This window comes from Panthera pardus, unplaced genomic scaffold (genome assembly GCF_024362965.1).
Source record: "Panthera pardus isolate Hobbes unplaced genomic scaffold, ASM2436296v1 HiC_scaffold_8, whole genome shotgun sequence".
NCBI lineage: Eukaryota > Metazoa > Chordata > Mammalia > Carnivora > Felidae > Panthera > Panthera pardus.
In genome coordinates, this window is record NW_026527013.1 from 153,562,070 (window position 1) to 153,580,686 (window position 18,617).

The 18,617-nt window shown below is 49.7% G+C and overlaps 1 protein-coding gene across 4 annotated transcripts in view; it reads right to left on the reverse strand.

The window, feature by feature from the left end:
- The window catches only part of HIPK2 (homeodomain interacting protein kinase 2), a 180,284-nt gene that overhangs the window by 8,716 nt on the left and 152,951 nt on the right, over positions 1–18,617 (reverse strand). For all 4 annotated transcript variants that reach the window (XM_053897360.1, XM_053897359.1, XM_053897361.1 and 1 more), the window contains exons 11-13: positions 17,964–18,143; positions 15,238–15,519; positions 2,340–2,584 (exon numbers count right to left, since the gene is read on the reverse strand). In XM_053897360.1, coding sequence (XP_053753335.1) covers positions 2,340–2,584; positions 15,238–15,519; positions 17,964–18,143 — 707 coding nt within the window. The remainder of the gene's footprint in view (positions 1–2,339; positions 2,585–15,237; positions 15,520–17,963; positions 18,144–18,617) is intronic.

Genomic DNA, 18,617 nt, shown 5'->3' on the forward strand with positions numbered 1-18,617 from the left:
AAGTTAAAATTTGGTGTTCAGAGTTTTTTGGATTGCAGATGAGGAAGGACTATCTCCTCTTCCTGTTTGATAAAAGGGCCAGGCTTCCTTGAGGGTTTCAACAACATAGTCTTGAGACCTGCTAATTAAGCAGGAAAGCCCTTCCCACTAAACCGTGTGCACCACAGGCTGCATCTTTTTTTGTTTTGTTTTTCAGATTTTGTTTTTTTTTAAGTAATCCCAACATGGGGCTTGAACTCCCAACCCTGAGATCCAGAGTCGCATGCTCTACTGACTGAGCCAGCCAGGTGGCCTCTCAAAAGCTTAAGCCCGTGTGTGTAGGGCTACCTGAGGGCTTGAGGGTCTATGGCAATAAAGACTTAAGGGGTCAATTTCCAGATTCCCAATTTGCAAATGTATCTTTTCCTGAACTGATTTACCAGCACTAACATCTACTGGTTTTCCTTTCCCACCTTCTCTCTCACATCCACAGTCTCCTATTCCTTCTGGAAAGTTAATATGGTGTGTTGCCTCCAGGCATGCAAAGCCTGACCAGCTCCTGAGGGGCAGATAGTCCCCTGATATCAAAGCCAAGCCTTGTGCAGTAAGAAACACGGAAGGCTGTCCAGCCTTACCTTATTCAGGCTGCAGACGCTTTTGTAAACTCCCCACCCTATCCATCCATTCACGAAATAAAATTCGGAAGTGAGGCGGTGGTCACGGGGAAGGTGTGACAGAGGTGAGAGCGGCTTTGGCTGCCTGGCCGAGGAGGAGTAGTTGCTCACTAGGGGGTAAGGCGGGGTGCCGGGACCGGGGGAGTTGACTGTGCAGCTCCAAGGTCTTAACAAACATTTAAAGTACTTCAGTAATGACGCGACATACACAACGTGACAGAAGTGATATCTTTGCCAGGATGTGAACTTAAAAACATGCGATGGATATCGTTTTAAACATTGAAGGATTATATGAGCAGCACAGTATAAGGGCCGCTGCTCTGAGGAGTCCTCTCTCCTGGGCAAACCACTTTGTCTGTCTCACGGGTTCCTTTGGTCCTAGAGAGTGTTGCTTTCTGCCAAGGTTACCAGTAAAACCCTTGCCTGGGAGAGAAAGAGGGTTCTGGAAGAGAGATACCGTGTGTCCCACACTATGTGGGCCGGCCTGTGGTGCTGGGCTGGGAAAGTTCCTAAGGACCCCATCCTCAATTCTGCTCTTCCCTCTCAGGGGCAGAACCAGAGTGGCCCATGACTAGTGGGCCTCACACGTGGCGACCGCCCCAAGAAGGTTCCAAGGTCTCCTGCAGCAGGTGACACAGATGGGTGTCCTTCCTGGTGAATAGCTCCCTGAATCTTTTTTTTTTTTTTAAAGAAAATGTCTATTTTGTGTGTGTGTATGTGTGTGTGTGTGTGTGTGTGTGTGAGAGAGAGAGAGAGAGAGAGAGAACAAGAAAACGAGTGGGGGGAGGAGGGGCAGAGAGAGGGAGACAGAGGCTCAAACTCACAAACCACAGGACAGCGACCCGAGCCAAAGTTGGACACTTAACTGACCGGGCCAGCCAGGGGCTCCAATAGCTCCCTGAATCTAAGCAAGGTCTTTTTTTTGGCAGTTTGTTCCTCTTCCCTTCTAAACAGTGCTTTCGTGAAGGTGCTGCCTTGGATGGGCTGGTGACGGTCTGTGGCGGGGAAGCGGATGGCTTTTGGTTTGTTCCCTGAATTCTGCCACTGGTGAGTGTGAACAAGGGAGTCACTGAAGAGATGCCACCAAACGTGGGCAGAGCCACTAAGTTTACTTGGAAGGTTACGTTCTCGGTCTTTATTCTAGAGCGCACTTGTCAGGGCGAGCCTCCAGGGGATGGAAGGACTCCTTTTTCTCAAGCCACCGTGTGAGCAAACAAACACACCCGCCACGACCTCTCCTCCCAACAGTGAGCCCCGAGGCGATGCCGAGCCGAACCTCCGTCATCCTCACCTGCCAAGACTCAGAGAAAGTTCTTTCCACCCAGGAAGCTGCTCTACCACTAGGGCTTCTTCCTGCTAAAAGTCAGTCAGGAACTCCCTAAAACGGGTCATCGCCGACCCGTGGATAAGGAACCGGGTGGCGTTTGTTTCGTCCTTATCAGCCTAGTCAAAGGGAGAGCCACTGTAAAGGTGGCAAGGTATTAATTATAGAACTGAAAACTGAAAACGCTGCTTATGCAAAGTGATGGTGAGCAGAATCCTACCCTGGCTGCCTGAGTGAGACCCTCGGGGGGAGGATCGACCATAACCCGGTGCTTATCAGCCTCACACAATTGCCAATAGCAGGAAAACGGGCAAAGCAGTGTGCAGAGAGAGGTTCCCCGGCCTGCCCTGGCCCCAAGTTACCTGGCCCCAGGCTATCACATTCCACCAACACTTCGCTGGCCTGGGTTTTTAGGGGTGGCACGATGATAGTCCGGGGGTTCCCAGTGCAGTGATTCTCCAGGCTCCCCTTGGTGTCAAAGGTGTTGGCGTGGTGCCCAGTGCGGTGCTGCACGGAGTAGGGGCTGGTGTTGCTGGAGGAGTCGGAGTAGGGAGAGTCGTGGACCGTGACGCAACTGATGACGTTTTTTCTCTGCTTGGAGACAGTGCTGAAAATGGAAAGGGAGAAATCAGAACCACCAGAAAGCTGTGAAGTGAGACACCAGCCGGCGTTCCAGAACTGGCCTGTGGGACAAGCCCCTCTCTGTGCTCCAGGACAGGGCTGGAGAGCGGGGCAGGAGAGGGGGTAGGAACGGGGAGGGTGGGCACCCAAGTGTCACCTGTCCAACCGGCAGCAAGCGGACATGTGAAGACATGAGAAAGGGGCTGGAGCTGGGCCCACAGGCACTTCTGGAATCTGGAGAGAAGCTTCCAGGTGGGCCTGGGCTTCCCCCCAACGCCTTTCCCACAGCAGAGCTAAGCAGAACTGCAGGGGAGGTGCCTGTAGCCCAGAGCTGTGTGGAAGCACCCCCTGAGCCACCAGAAGGGGACATCTCAGCAAGTAGAGAGAGCCCAGCAAGACCCTGGCACCCCGAGGCCCTGGTTTGGGAGGACATCGCTGGGAGCGGAGCACCATCAGCTTAGGCTCGGGGCCTGGGACACCCCGCAAACGGAGGCAGGGAGCAAGGTGTTCAAGAGGGAGCAGGATGCAGACAGAGGGGCGGATAAAGAGGGAGGGTCTGAGGAGGTTGACCACACAACGCAGCTCTGACATACTGAGAGACAGAAGTCGGGAGCTGGCCGTGACACTCTCAGCCACCTCTTTGCTGTGCGGTATTACGTGGGATGACTCTGTGGCAAAGGCCACCAGGACATCTGAGAGTCCCCTTCTCAGGGGAGGCCTGGCCCTCCTGTAGCTTCCCTCCCGCCAGGGCCCAGGACAAGGGAGGGGATGACACTGTGCCTAGTGAGGTCAGAAGGGCTCCCGTGGGGATGATGCCTACAAAAGAGTTGCCTGGACTCTCCTGTATCTGAAACTTCATTCTTTGCTGACAGGGAGGAACCAGCCTTGGAGGGCTCTTGGCCAGCACACATCTTCTCTCCTGAGATATTTATGCATGCGCGGCTACTAGGGGAACCAATTCCGTCTGCCTCCAGGATGGGCTGGTGGGATGATGGATGTGGAATTTGTTGCTTATTGTGAAGGTTGTAAAAATGGATTCCATCTATTTTTATATACTGATCATCTATTTTTAAGAAATATCGATCACCCCAAGTAAGACGGTCAGTTTCCAGCTGATTTGCTAAGAGAAGAAGCTATTTATGGAGTGCCTAATGGAACCACAACCCCCTGAGGTGTCTCGCCCAAGGTCACACGGTCAGTCACGGGCCAGACTCTTTCCAAGATAGATCTCTGCCACCCTAAGGGCAGCAGAGAAGTGGACGAGCTCAAGCACCCCGGGCAGCCGGGCAGAAGGAAGCTAAGTGGAAGGACACGCGGTAGGTGGCCTACAAAAGGCTGGAGGGCTGAGAGGTGAGCCCACGGAAGGTCTGAGCCCCTGTGCCCCAAGGCCTGACGCTACTGACATCTGGGCTGAATAATTCTTCTAGTGGCTGCACGTTGTGTCCTTCTTGCTTCAGGGTAGAAATGTCCCTTCCTAACAGTGTCTGTGGGTAAGAACACGGGCCCTGCGGCCAGGGGCCTACCTTCGGCGTGTGCCGGGCGTGTGGCTGTGGGCAGCTAGCTGCTCAGCCTCTGAGTGACTGTCTCATCATCAGTCAAATGTGGATAACGGCAGCACTTACGCATACAGGCTTATGTTGAGAAGTGAGAAAACCCACAGGATGTGCTGTGAATGGCTTACGACACATAGTAAGCAGAGGTTAGCCGTCAGGATCGTTATTGTTGTGCTGGCTCATTAAACATGTGAAAGCAGGTTTGCAAGAACAGATCTAGACAAAGTGATTTCTATCAAAGTATGGACTCAACGGAGAAGTTTCTAGTCTGTGAATAAACCAGAAGATTGATATGAAAGAAATTAAAAACTCATTACTCAGAGATCTTGGAGATCTGGGGTAGGTGCCATGGGGAATTCCTGTACAAAGAAATATAACACGTGCCTCTGCCCTGGAGGTGATTACAATTTCAGTGGGGGACTGTGTAAAAACATGACAAGTTAAACAGTAAAAGCTTTAAAATAATCGGTTAAAGAGAATAATGGATGTCACAAAGCCTTCTGTGATGAACTGTCAAATGAGTCGTACAGACGGTAATTGTTAAGAACTCAAAAGAAGGCAAGGAATGAATTGACTGCATATATTTGCGGCTCTTCACGTTAACTTTGATAAGATACATTTTAATTAATAAAGACCGACACTTCCCACTTATAACAGTTGAAATGCAAAAAATCCATATGCTTGCTCCTCACAAAGCTAAACGCAGAACTACCACAGGACCCAGCAATTCCACTGCTGGCTATATACGCAAAGGAACCGAAAGCTGGGACTCGAACAGAAATTCATTTGCCAGTGTTCACAGTAGCCTTATACACAACAGCCAAAAGGTGGAAATAGCCTGGGTGTCCATTAACGGATGAATGCATGAGCAAAATTTGGTACATCCACACCGTGGAATATTAGCCATAAAGACCAACAGAGTCCCAACGCATGCTACGATATAGATGACCCTTGGAAACATGCTGAGTGAAAGAAGCCAGATACAAAAGGACAAATATTGTATGACTCCACTTACATAAGGTACTTGGAATAACCAAATTCATAGAGAAAGTAGATTCAAGGTTACCAGGGGTTAGGGAAGGGAGGAATGGGGAGTTCTTACTTAATGGGTACAGTTTCTGTTTGGGGTGATGACAAAATTCTGGAAATGGTGCTGACGGTTGCACACATTGTGAGTGTACTTAATGTCACTGAATTCTATACCTGAGAGACAACAAAGCAAATGGGATTAGTGGGGAGGGGGGAGGGAGTGTGGAAGCAGGTGGAGGGCACTGAGACCTGGCGCAAAACCTAGAAAGTGGGGAACCAGGAAAAAGTCCCTGAGGTTGTGGAATGAGGAGGGAGCGCTGCCTTAGAAAGGCAGACAAGGAAGGGGCACCTGGGTGGCTCAGTCGGTTGGGCGTCCAACCTCGGCTCAGGTCATGATCTCACAGTTCATTTGAGCCCTGCGTCGGGCTCTGTGCTGACGGCTGGGAGCCTGGAGCCTGCTTCAGATTCTGCGTCTCCCTCTCTCCTTGCCCCTCCCCCGTCACACTCCGTGTGTCTCTCTCTCTCTCAAAAATAAGGATTATTTAAAAAAAAAAAAGACAAGACTTGAAGCTGTTTTCTGTGGTCGGGGGGAGGGAGCGGATGATGGAAACGACTGCCTGTGTGCATGGTCTGCTGTGTATTAAGATGTTACTAAAGGAACCCCCCTTCCCATACCACGCACACACCATCACAAAGTGCTCCCGGTTCCTGAGGGGACGCAGGGACTTGTGCTGCCCTGTCCTTCACTCTCAGCTTCCGCCAGTGTTCTGCACTCTCAGCTGTGCATAACTGACGCGCACACACAGCGGCTCATCGGGTCACCTCGCCAGACGCAGACGTGTCCTGCTGCAGGTGCACAGTCCGTGGCTGATGAACCCCACACGAAGAACAGAGCCTGGCTTCCAAATGTGTCTCGGGGGCTGGTGTTCGCTCTGGTCCCGGCTCCACTGTCCATTCATCACCTGGACAGTGGCCTGATATTAGCACGACCCTGGGCATCCCTCCACTTCCAACTTGCTCTGAAATCCCCCAGGGAAAGTGGCACGAAGGGATCCATTGTGGGGGCCCCACAAAAATGCATTATTGAAGGCATTGAAAATAGGATTTGGTTTACTCCTAATTCGGAGAGGAAATCAATCTCTTTAGTAAGTGTACCTTCTATGTAGACCCAGACATGGCCAATTTCTGCTGACCAGATCCTCCTCAGGTTCTGGGTAGTTTAGAAAACAAGCAAACACACGCACACCAGTAATTTCAGCCAAACTGGAATAAAATTCAAATTGGATGTACTTAAATTCTCACTTTTCAATTTAAATTGTGGAGCAGCTTCACCTCAGCGTGAGTCAGAATCTAAACACACAACGGGCCACTTGGCGGATCAGTGGGCTTCTTATTACCGAAGAAGAATGAGTTGCTGGCAAAGGTCTTATAGCAGCGGACAGCTTAGTCTGGAAGACCTGGGAGAATTTCCTAGGGAAACCTCCTAGGGAGGGAGCCTTTCAGCCAGAGGCTGAGGGTCCCGCACATCAGAGCCTTGATATCTACCAAGGAGTGTGGGATAAGATCTCAATGAACGGTTCATGGGTCTCATCCTTTGTTTTCAGAGTTGACAAGTCCCTCTGCCTGATGAGCAAATAGGTCGACACAGTCCAGGGCTAACTTACCTACCTCTTTGGATTTGCCTCTGACCGGTTTGGAAAAGGTGAATCAGTTTTGACAGCTCTGTTTTTACTCTCCTCTACCGTTAAAGATCTCTGTGCTCTAACTGAATACACTATGCAGATTCGACAACGAATGGGAAGCAGTTATTTCAATGAGTCACTTTAACAATGAGCACCCATGTGACATTTATTACTACGGATTCTTTAGGCTCATTTATACTGATTCTATTGGGATTCATTCCACTAGTGTCTAATTATTACTGATCGTTTATCAATCTCATCATGAATTGAGAATCGGGCGTAGAATGAGAAATCTATGCTTAAGTGGCCTCGGCAGAACATCACTTCTGAATGAAGAGCAGAGCTTCCAGAATTCCACAACTGCATTGTGTTGTGATGGCGATAGCTGATGTTCATCATTTTTAAACGATGACAAGAAACGAAGAGCTAGGAGCCACAGAAATCAGCCCCGAAGGAGGAAACCTTGCTGGAGGAGCGGATGCTAGCCTGTGACTCCTCCCCGTAGGCCCCTATCCGGAGCGTGTCTCTGATTTCTGTTTGCCAATCTCAGTCAACCTCATCCTTCGAGACCAGGGTCAAGACTCATCTCCACTAACAAACTTTCCATGATGTACTTCACCGCCCCGATTCCACGGTCAATGCTGTATGTGATAAAAACCGGGCGTCTCTTACAACACTGATTAACAGTCATAGGCAGCGTTTATAGGATGCGCAGCGGCTGTTCGAAGTACTTCATGGACATCGATCTCTGATCCTCACAGCAAGACCGTGCAGTAAAGAACATTCCACTTCTGACTTTAACAATACTTAACATGGGATCCATCCTCTCGATCAGATTTTAAGTACATAGTACCGCGTGGTTGACTATGGCCGCAGGGTCGGTAGCACAGCGCATCTCTGAAGCTCGTTCATCTGGCTCAACTCAGAGCCCCTGGCAACAGAGATTCCTCTGCTTAAGTCTAAGGGTTGACTATTTTAGGAACCTTGTGTTAAGAGGTTTTTTGCTCATTGGAGAATTTCCTTCTTTTTCAGGCTGAACAGCATTCCATTGTATGTACCTGCCATGGTTTCTTTACCCCTCATCTGTCTGCCCATATGATGGACACTCAGGCTGTTTCCACCTCTTGCCTGTTGTGAGTAACGTAGCAATGGACATGGGAGTGTGCAGATGTCTCTTCAAGATCCTGATCCCGCTCTTTTGGATAAATGCTTAGAAGTGAGATTGCTGGATCAATGGTAGCTCTGTTGTTAATTTTTTTGAGGAACCTCAATACCGTTTCTCATAGCAGCTGCCTGTTTACACTGTGTTCCCACCAACAGTGTGCAAGGGCTACAATCTCCCCATAGCCTTGCCCATACTTCTGTTCTTTTGAAGACAGCTATTCTGATAGGTGTAAGGTGATACTTGGTTGTGGTTTGATTTGTGTTTCCCTGATCGTTAGTGATGTTAAGCATTTTTTTCATAAAGCTGGCCACTTACGTGTCTTAAGAAATAACTACTCAAGGGCACCCGGGTGGCTCAGTCGGTTAAGCATCTGACTCTTGATTTTGGTTCAGGTCACGATCTTATGGTTTGTGGGATCAAGCCCTGCATTGGGCTCTGTGGTGATAGCATGCAGCCTGCTTGGGATTTTCTCTCTCCCTCTCTGCCCCTCCCCCTCTCAAGCACGCACATGCTCTCTCTCAAAATAAATAAGCTTAAAAAAAAATCTATTCAAGTTCTTAGCCCATTTTGTAGTCACGTTTAGTTTTTTTGCTATTGAGTTATCGTGAGCATGCTGTCATTTTGCCACTATGCCATTTCCCTTTTACCCCACCTTTCCTACCCACAAGCCCTGAAAATGTAAACTGACTGCAACTCCTCTTTCTGGTTCCGGTGACAGTGTTCTTCTCTAAGCACGGGACATCTAAGCACAGGGCATGGAGTCCTTCACACTGACAGGTGTCTCAGCTGATGGAGAGGAGGGCTGCTGGCTCTACCACTTTCACGGGATGCGTGTGGCTCGCTGTCCTATTCCCATGCCCCCTCCACCCAGTTAGAAATACATGGCTGAGTACATTTAATCTGCCCTTGTGAGGACAGGGATCAGAAGCTGATACCTCCAGGCTAATGTGCTCCTTCTGATATATTTCTTAGCTCTCAATTTGAAGTCATCAGTGAGAACAACAACAAAAAAACCCCTACATTTTAAATTTGGCACATACGTTCAAGTTATATTATTTACATGTTTGGAAAAAAATTTTTTTTAACGCTTATTCATTTTTTGAGAGACAGAGAGAGACACAGCATGAGTGGGGAAGGGGCAGAGAGAGGGAGACTCAGAATCTGAAGCAGGCTCCAGGCTCTGAGCTGTCAGCACAGGGCCCAATGCGGGGCTTGAACTCATGAACTGAGAGATCATGACCTGAGCCGATGTCGGATGCTCAACTGACTGAGCCACCCAGGCGCCCTATTTACATGTTTATATCTATGTGTAGGTCTCTCTCTTACCACACACACACACACACACACACACACACCCCAGCAGGAAGACAGTCTTGCAAGACCACCTTCCTGAGAAATTGGAAGCAAGGTGTGGATGAGCCACGGGCCCGGTCCCCACCACACCACACACAGTACAAGCATGGTGTTCCTTGTCCTTCCACTTCCTTCTACAGTCCAGCCACCGAACACCGCTCTGCCCGTGTGACACCCAGCACTGTCCCGCCCCTCTTCCCTCTGGCCTGTGGAAGCTGCCATGGGTCAGTGATGGCCTGGTCACAGGCTGCAGTGTTAGGACAGGCTGCTGGGAATGGTCGGGTGGAGGGTCCCTTCTTCAAGATGCTGCCCTTTCATAAAAGGCAGCCCATTGGCCACACTACTCAACCCGCGGGGGTGTTGTGAAGGCACAGAAGAGGATGTAGAGAGGATGAGTTGAGGTCAGCTTGACACCTTTCTGTCTCCTGAAAGGAGTCGGATGACTGAGAACTCCTCCAACCTGGGGCTGTGTTGCAACTTAAAACTGCAAAATTTGAGGAGGGTGCCTGTTGGGATGAGCCCTGGGTGTTGCATGGAAACCAATTTGACAATAAATTCCATATTAAAAAAACAAAACAAAACTGCAAAACAACAAAGCCCCTTCTCATGATGCCACATGTTGGGTTCCAGTCTCTTCTCTGAGGCTCATAAACCAGGAGGACGAGTAGAGGAGTGGCATGGCTGCAGGTGGCCAAGGACGTGGGGTCCACCTTGGGGTGGCTCCGCCTGGCTGGTAACACCTGAGCGTGGGTGTTCCCCTCTGCCAAGGACACGTCAGTCTTTCAGGCCCAACTCTTTTGAGCAGCAGCTTATCGGTGTCCTGACTACGCCTTTTGTTTGCAGTTATGGGTCCAGAATTGCAATTTAGTGGAAAGAAGAACATTTAGGGTCAAATAGTTTTTATACAAACATTGTAAGAGTGATCCTTATCTGAAATACTGAGTGATGTTAATGAAGCAACTTTCTTAAAGTTTACATTTTGGTGACACCGGTGGTAATACTCTGGAGTGGCCGCCTACAGGCACAAAGGGATGCAGGACGTCACAGAGCCCTGCTGACCTCAGGAGATGAAAACCTGTCTACCAGAAATATCCCGGTAACTGAATGAAGGAATACATGAAGGAATGGTTTCTAGCTGATCAGTCGACATGAGCCACTCTGGTCACACATTTTAAAAACTACCCTCGTGGGGCGCCTGGGTGGCTCAGTCAGTTAAGCGTCCAACTCTTGACTTGGGCTCAGGTCATGATCTCGCGGTTTGTGAATCGAGCCCCGCATCGGGCTCCACACAGACAGTGAGGAGCCTGCTTGGGATTCCGTCTCTCCCTCTCTCCCTCTCTCTCTCAAAATAAATAAAAATAAACTTAAAAAAAAACTTCTTAAAAAAAAACTATCCTCATGACTGAAGCTTGTGTGATACGGCCTCTAAAGGGCAGTTTCAGCACAAGGCAAGGTTAGCAAAGAGTCTGAATAATAAGATATGCACCAATAAACTTCGTTCAAGGAGATATCAAGGGAGAGAAGATGGCTTATTCAGCACATACAGTCAAATGTTCCTCTAATCAAAATCATTTATAAATGATTAAAATAAGACTGGTTCTATGACTTCCTCTCAGGGCACCCAGAAAAACTGCAGATTGGTGTGCTTTCTTTTTCTTTTTAAAAAATTTTTTTTTTTTTAATGTTTATTTCTGAGACAGAGAGAGAGCATGAATCAGGGAGGGGCGGAGAGAAAGGGAGACACAGAATCAGAAGCAGGCTCCAGGCTCTGAGCTGTCAGCACAGAGCCTGATGAGGGGCTCGAACTCACAGACTGCGAGATCATGACCTGAGCTGAAGTCGGATGCTCAACCGACTGAGCCACCCAGGCGCCCCTGTACTTTCTATCTTTACAACAATTCTCCAGCCGTGCCCAAGGAGCCCCCTAGTCCAGCAGCCGCTCATTGAGAAAAAGCAGGCTGCCGGGTCTTCATCGGTCCCCTCACCTTAAAACGTCTTCTCAAAGAATCAGAAGAGCTGACCTCTGCCCTTCTTGCTGCTAGAGCTCAGCACTGTGACTGACACCAGGTACCCAGTCGGGGCTCGGTGGACAGACTCTGGGCCCCCCATAGCCTCGGGCTGCTGCCCTGCACACAGCGGGCATGACCGCGTGAGGGCGTGGGGGTGGTCAGAGGAGGGGGCAGGACAGAGTTCACATTGGTCAAGTTCATAACCAAAGAGAAATCAGTTATTTTTGCCAGTAACCCGAGACTGCCGTGTCTTCCACGGCATGGGACCCGAATTCCAACTGTGCTCCTCAGAAACATCATCAATCGGGGTGAGTCACTTATCGTTCCTGGGTCTTGGTTTCCTCATCTATCAAGTGGGAGCAGAACTATTTGCCTTGTATACTCTACTGAAAGACACACAGGACAGTGCAAATGGGAACACTCAGTAAATGTGTGTCATGATTTCTCTCCCCTTTAATCGGCTCACTCCCAGCCTGCACCTCGTGCTCTGGAACCTTCCTCACAGGTAGGAGCTGGTGACCATCCGTCTGCTCTGGCAACTAACAGCGTCAAATATGGGGGTCTGGAATAGTGACTTTGCCTTGCGTTCCCCTAAAAATTCTAGGCAATGTCCTCTGGTCCCAGAGTCTTGGTGACACCCTCAAATAGGCCTAACATTGTGGGTTCGCCACTGTGTGCCTCGTACCGGCTCTAAAAGACACCGGTGGTGGAAGGGCCTCCATGTGCCACCACCATGATCGCCGTCTCTGTGAGCATCATCGGCCCCCTCACCCTCTGGCTGCTGTACGGGGGCTGAGTCACGTTAGGGGAAGCAATCAGCATTTTAGACAGAGTCCCAGGGCTGGTCCTGGGGTGAGTAGCAAACAGGAAACGAGGTCGGGAACACAGCAGCTCAGGATCGAGACGCTCACAGCACAGGAGACATCAGGTTTGGGAACGAGCAGGGAAGTCTTGAGTGTTCAAATGGGAACACGGACAGGCAAGAAAAGCTTCTAGCTGGAGGGAGGCCAAGAGGCTCCCCGATGGGCTGCCCTTGGGGGTACATCCTTGTTTTCCCAAGACTGGTGCTCTCCCGTGAGCTCCTTAGTATTTCCTGAAGTCGACCACCTCCACTGAAGGGGAGACCCTCAAATCCCCTTTCCATTCGGAAATCCCTGTCATCCCTGCCTCTGCTTTGTCTCTGATCTGCGGCCCCTCTGCGCTCTGGATGCTACGAGCCCACCTCTGAGGCCCCAGCTTCCCTGCCTGCCACTGACCTCCTGGAATCTGCAATCTCACCCCCTCTCCTATTTTCCTGCACCCTTTGGACCTTTGAGCCCAGAAAGTCCGCTGTTCCTGCTATTTTCTCAAGCTATTTTCCCTTTGAATGTCCACAGCACTCTGCTAGTTTTTACGGGACTGATACTCCGTTTTGTGTTATGATTTGTACGTGTCTTATCTTGCTTCTTACCCTGCAAACCTCCTGAGGACAGAGACTGTCTACCTTATTTATGTAACACCTGCAGTTCCTAGCATGATCTCTCACACTGGTGGGGGCAATAAATATTTACTGTGTTAAATTTTATGGTAATTCTGATTTTTAAGAACGAGTAATCATATTTCCTCTCCGTTTTTCTCTCACTCCAAAACACAGTCACAATAATGTGATCACATTATCCAGTGGTTTGTCTATAAATAAAACAGCTATGGGGTTCTGCTTTATCCTACTCAGACTCAAATACACTTTCCTGTCTTCTTGGGTCTTGAGACACTTTTTCAAGGCAACAGTCATTTGATCTCTCTCCAGAAAACACCCATCCCCTCATTCTGCGAGCTTCCTGTCACAACTGCCGACTGCTGGAACCCTTCCCGATTCCTCTCTGGCCTCACTCTGCAGCTTTCCCCATGTGGTGTAACGTCCCAGGCAGTCCCCTGCATTTTTCATTTTATGAAGCTCCAATGCTCGGTAGGCCACCGTCACTACTGGTGGTTGTTCCTCACACGCGCACCTGCCACGGTCTCCTTCCATGCCCTCCCCTAGGTCTCAACTGATTTACAACAAGGTCCTTGCACGCTGCCAAGAATTTCAGTTCTGTTTCTTTCTGGGGCTTTGGGGACCACCGCGGAAGCAGTCTGTGCTTTGGCTTGGCGCTGTGCTCAGCCCTGGCAGCCGTCTGATTGGTGGACAGACGGCTCTCTCATCCTGCTTTTCCTTAGACACACTATTCAATTCTCTCCTGAGCACGTATGTTGAGATTCTGTGTCAGTTCGAATCTCATACTTCAAAAATGATAGTCCAATCTAGTTGATTGTCAGATTTTTAAATTGCTTTTTCTTTTTCCCAGTTGTAGCAAAGGGCTGTGTGGGGGCTGCTTGGCCCGTTTCATGGCCAATGCTATAAACGTGTGGACAGACCGCTCCGGGCTGGGAAAAACCTTTCTCTTTGTGATGGGACCACCTGAGCCCACGACATTCCTGGGCTGCGGGGCATGAGGCTCTGGGGAGGACAGAGTATTGACTCAAGTTGGGGGCTGTTATCAAAAAGGGAAACCGAGGCCAGTCCCGGAACAGGCAGGTGGGGAGTGAAACACTGCGCCCGGTCTCCCCAGTGCAGCCCACCCCCCACGACATCCCCCAGTGCTCCCCTCCCCCACCCCAGAAGTGTTCCGCTATATTCTCTTCTGAGACACACTGAAGGCCACGCTGAGACGTTAAGAGGGGAAGGAGGATACTGGAATGGGACATGTACTAGGTCTGTCATGAGATAACAAAACAAAATAGAGTTCATTATGAAGACAGGAAGGGGAGAGCCTGGACTGGAACAGCTATAGTGAGACTGTTTTAATTAATCTATCTGTACATTTGGTAATGATCTCAAGTGTGGGAATGTATTATTTAATCAAGAAGACTGGTGATTACTAATTAGCTACATTGTATCCAATCAGGAATGAATAACCGGGGCCGAATTGTGAATGTTAAGCTTCGCATCAGGGAGCAGTGTATGTGCTGACCAGAAGCGCTGGGCTCGGCGGTGACAGGCCTCCCGTCCCCGACTCTTGGTCCCAGCGGGAGAGGCCAGCGGGTCGGAGTTGGGGTTGTGAGCCTTTGGGATCTACGAGGCCCGGAGGCCCCTGGGGATGCAGAAGGCCAGGGGACCAACTGTTCCGGAGGGGCTAGCTCCAGGGGCTCATCAGGCAGCCCAAGTACAAACCGCACCCTGCTGAAGTCTGGCTGGAAAATGTAGGAAAAGAGGCTTTGGTGCCAGGGTTAATAGTCTTGCAAATATAATAAATATTCCTTTCCCCTTCCCAGGAGGCATACAGAGCATAAAAGGAGTTCTTACTACTTTGGAATAAACAGTAACGCTCTCTGGGTGAAGAGCCAACTGGCAGCTTGAAAGATTGGGTTAATCAGACGCGGAGAAATTTCTGATTAATTGGACAACGATTTCGAATTCCGAGAGAGCCAAGGCGATGCTAGAGAAATATCCTGACCAACTGGGAACAAATTCAACAGCCCAAGGCAGAGATGTTTAAGCTCACACAGGACTTGAAATACACTGGTGTTGTGCACAATTGGTCTCAAGTCGCCCAAATGTATGGAGACTAGAACTATTTTTCGAGACCAAAGTGATTCCGGATTGTTTTGGCATTGAACAATTATGGAAACACTGTTTGATGGTCCCTTGACATCACTTCAGGACTCTAGGACACGACAAGACCAAAACTTGGGGGCCAGGAGCCAGAGCTCATCACGTCTGACGATGCACAGCGGCCCGGGCCCGCCCACGGAGGACCCGGTGAGGCAGCGGCGCGCGGCGCGCCCCCGCCCTGCTCCCTCCCGCGCGTCCGAAGGTGGCACAGCCTCACCTGGTGGGCGCATGCTTCTGTTCCTCCTCCTCGTCCGTGTCGCTGCTGATGGTGATGACGCTGACCGTGGGGCTGGGGGTGTCGGGAATGACAATCGTCTGCCGCTGCCGCTCCCTGGTGGTGCTGGACGCCCCGTCGCCCCACCCGCACGTGACGGAGGAGCTGCAGGCGGGACTGCTGTGCACCAGGGCGCAGCGCGGAGGCGTGTTCTCCTTGACGCGCTTGGACCGCTGAGGGGAGCTGATGGCCTGCGAGGAGGACACCTCACAGGTGGAGACGTTTCTGTAACGACAAAGCCACGCACGCTCACGGAGGAAGGCCGGGCCCCGCGGCTCCTCCCGAGGAGGTCCACAGACACCAGCCTTGCCCGATCTCCATTCAAGAGTCGGAGGCTCGGGCGCTCGGGTGTCTTCTGTAATTGCAGGAGCGGCTGCCCCTGAAGCTCTTTCTTTCAGTTACTTGCTACGCAGATGGCCCTGTCTGGGCTCTGGTTCGGGGCCACGTGCCTGTTCCCAGCAGGACAAAGGGAGCGGCCAGGGCTTTAAGCTCGTGCTCAAGGACCCGGCTGGTCTGTGGGGGCAGGTGCAGTGCCCTGGGCCTCAGGGCTGTCTGCTCCACTGCAGCCCCGTCTTCGGGGGTCAAGGCCTGGCTTCCTGAGCTCCATCTGGTGGTTCTCTGGTCGTGTACTTGGGTCTTGTTTTGAAGGGAGTTGAAAGAAATGTTATTTGCCACATAAAGCTTTGGTGTCCTTGCTAATGGCTGTTTTGCCACGCGTGGAACGCAAACACCCACGTCTTTTTACACCACAGCCTCATAGGAAGTCTACCAGTCTGTCTGAGCTGGAATGAAAAGCTGGGCAGGATGCAGGAGGAAAAGGTGTGCTTAACCAGGGACCTGTTAATCTGGAGTTTTTGATCGACTCGAAATTCCTTAACAAACTGGCAGCTGTGGTTTCTGGTAACTTTGGGGAAAAAAATGTCTTATCTTTCCCCCACCCACTAACCTTTGCCGACCTCGGTCATATCTGTACAGTGAGAGGCCAAAGAAACTTTTGAAGATGCTGGTATGTCCTTACAGGTTCTAGCGCTTTCTAGCTAAAAGGCAGGAAGACGAAAACAATTCTGTAGATTTATTGAATTTTCTATCCAGCTGGTGTCAGATATGTTGCTTGTTCCTTTCTGGGGGGTGGGCACTAACTTTTACCGATACCATTGGCCCACTGTTTGTAATCAGCATAAATCTATATATTTGTTACTGCTTGCTTTGTTACAATTTTGAGATTATGTTTTCACTACCCCAGCAGTTAAAATAGCTCCACTTGGCACTGTTGAAAGGAAAGGGAGCCTGGCTGCACCGCCCAACAAGGGAGAGCCTTCTGTTTTGCCTAAGGCATTGGTCTTAAAAATAGGCAAATACAAAACTTTCAGTATAATTATACCGATCTTGAGAAGCACTGGCAATAAGCCGTCATAAAGCCAGCTGGGTGGTGACTTGGCAACAGGGAGGGGCTTGTCAACAGGTTGGGAGGCTAAGAGTTCTTACTGCCCCCGCTTGACAAGGTGAGCCATGAGGATGCTAAGATCAGCACAGGGTCAGGCTAGTATTCCGTGTGACCACCCACATGGCTGGGCATGACAGAGCAAAGGACTGAGGCGGTGGCCTCCGTTGCCACCCCGTCTAATAATGACATGGGTGCATTGTCACGGGGCTGCCGCAGATCTGAGATGGATTTCTGTGGGTTGTCAGAAACACCCAAATGAGGAATCTTGAAGAAGAATGACAACTCAAAGGAAGTCAGCTCTTGGGTTAATCTTCAGAGAATAATAAAAAAACAAAAACAACAAAAAAAACCCCATAGGCCTAATATCTGGCCCCTGGTTAAATGAGGAAGTAAAACCAAAATTCACTAGACATTTTATGTACTGGACTTCTTTCTCTTGATTAACCTATTCCAAAGAAACAATTAAGGGCCTCCAAAGTCAGTGCTGCTGGAGAAAGCTGTAGAAGCAATTCTGTAGCCACACAATTTTGACTATATATATATACATACACACACACACACACACACACACACACACAAAGTCACCCTTTGTAAGTGTTTGATGAGTTTTGACAAATGTACATGTTGCCTCTGCCAATCCAGAGAACTTTTTCATCACCCTGGGAAGTTCCCTCATGCTCTTTCCTTGTCAATCCCCCTCCTCGCCCACCCAGTAGTCCCTGGCAACTCCTGATCCAGTTTTGCCTTTCCAAAATGCCATATAAATGGGATCATGCAGTATGTGGCCTTTTCTCTGCCTTGATTTTTAAGAGTTCACTGAGATGAGACTGAATTGAAAGGGAATGAGTAAGATTATTCTGCTGGTAATGTCTAGGATTAACCAAAATTGTTGCTTATAATTCAGGAAGCAGCTAAATGAGTTACCTTAGACCTCAGATTTCAAAGAAAGCACATTTTGGGGTGCCTGGGTAGCTCAGTCAGTTAAGCGTCCGATTCTTGGTCTCGGCTTGGGTCATGATCTCAGGGTTGGTGAGTTTGAGCCCCATATCGGGCTCTGTGGTGACATTGTGGAGACTGCTTGGGATTCTGTCTCTGCGTCTCTCTGCCCCTTCCCTGCTCTATGCTCTCTCTCTCTCTCAAAATAAATAGATAAAACTTAAAAAACATCTCTGTAACTTGCAATCTTCTGAGGTTTTTCTCCTCAAGGGCAACTCTCACCACCTACCTTGCAGAGGACTGGTGCTGCTTACTCTTCCGGGAGGAGGTGGTGCTGGTTGGCTGCTGCCGCATCACGTGGGCCACGCCTACATTTAAGGGCTGGGCTGCTGGAAGGGTCACATGACCAGTCAATAGCGCAGGCTGCTGCATGATGGGATTGTAATGGCTGCCGTGAGCGTGGGTGTTCCTGAGCGGGAGATGGGAGAAACAAGGCTCTTTATTGATTTTATAAATATGGAGCTTCTTTTTAAGATAAAGCTTCCTCCCCGATTAAAAGCCAAATTAAAACTAAAAGTTGGTTCTCACTAGCTCAGGGAGTTGTTGAAGAGATGAGCTCACCAGGTAGGTCTCCCAGGTGTGGTGAAGTTTAAGTGCTGTTCTGAAGGAGTGGGCAGCAACACGATTTGTGGGTAAGTGAGAAAGGTCGTTTCGAGGGGGAAGAATTGGCAAGTTGCAGGTTCAGCGGAGAGGAGATAACTATCCCCTCTACCTTTTAAAGTCCCTAAACAGATGACTGCGCTGTGCATTTTATTTTAGAATTTACAAGTGCTTTTAAATGGGTTATTGCATTCTGTGAGGTAGGATACTGTAATACCACTTTACAAACGAGGAATTTGTCGTTTCGGTTAAAACAGCTTTGGAAACCAGGAGTCGTAGGTTT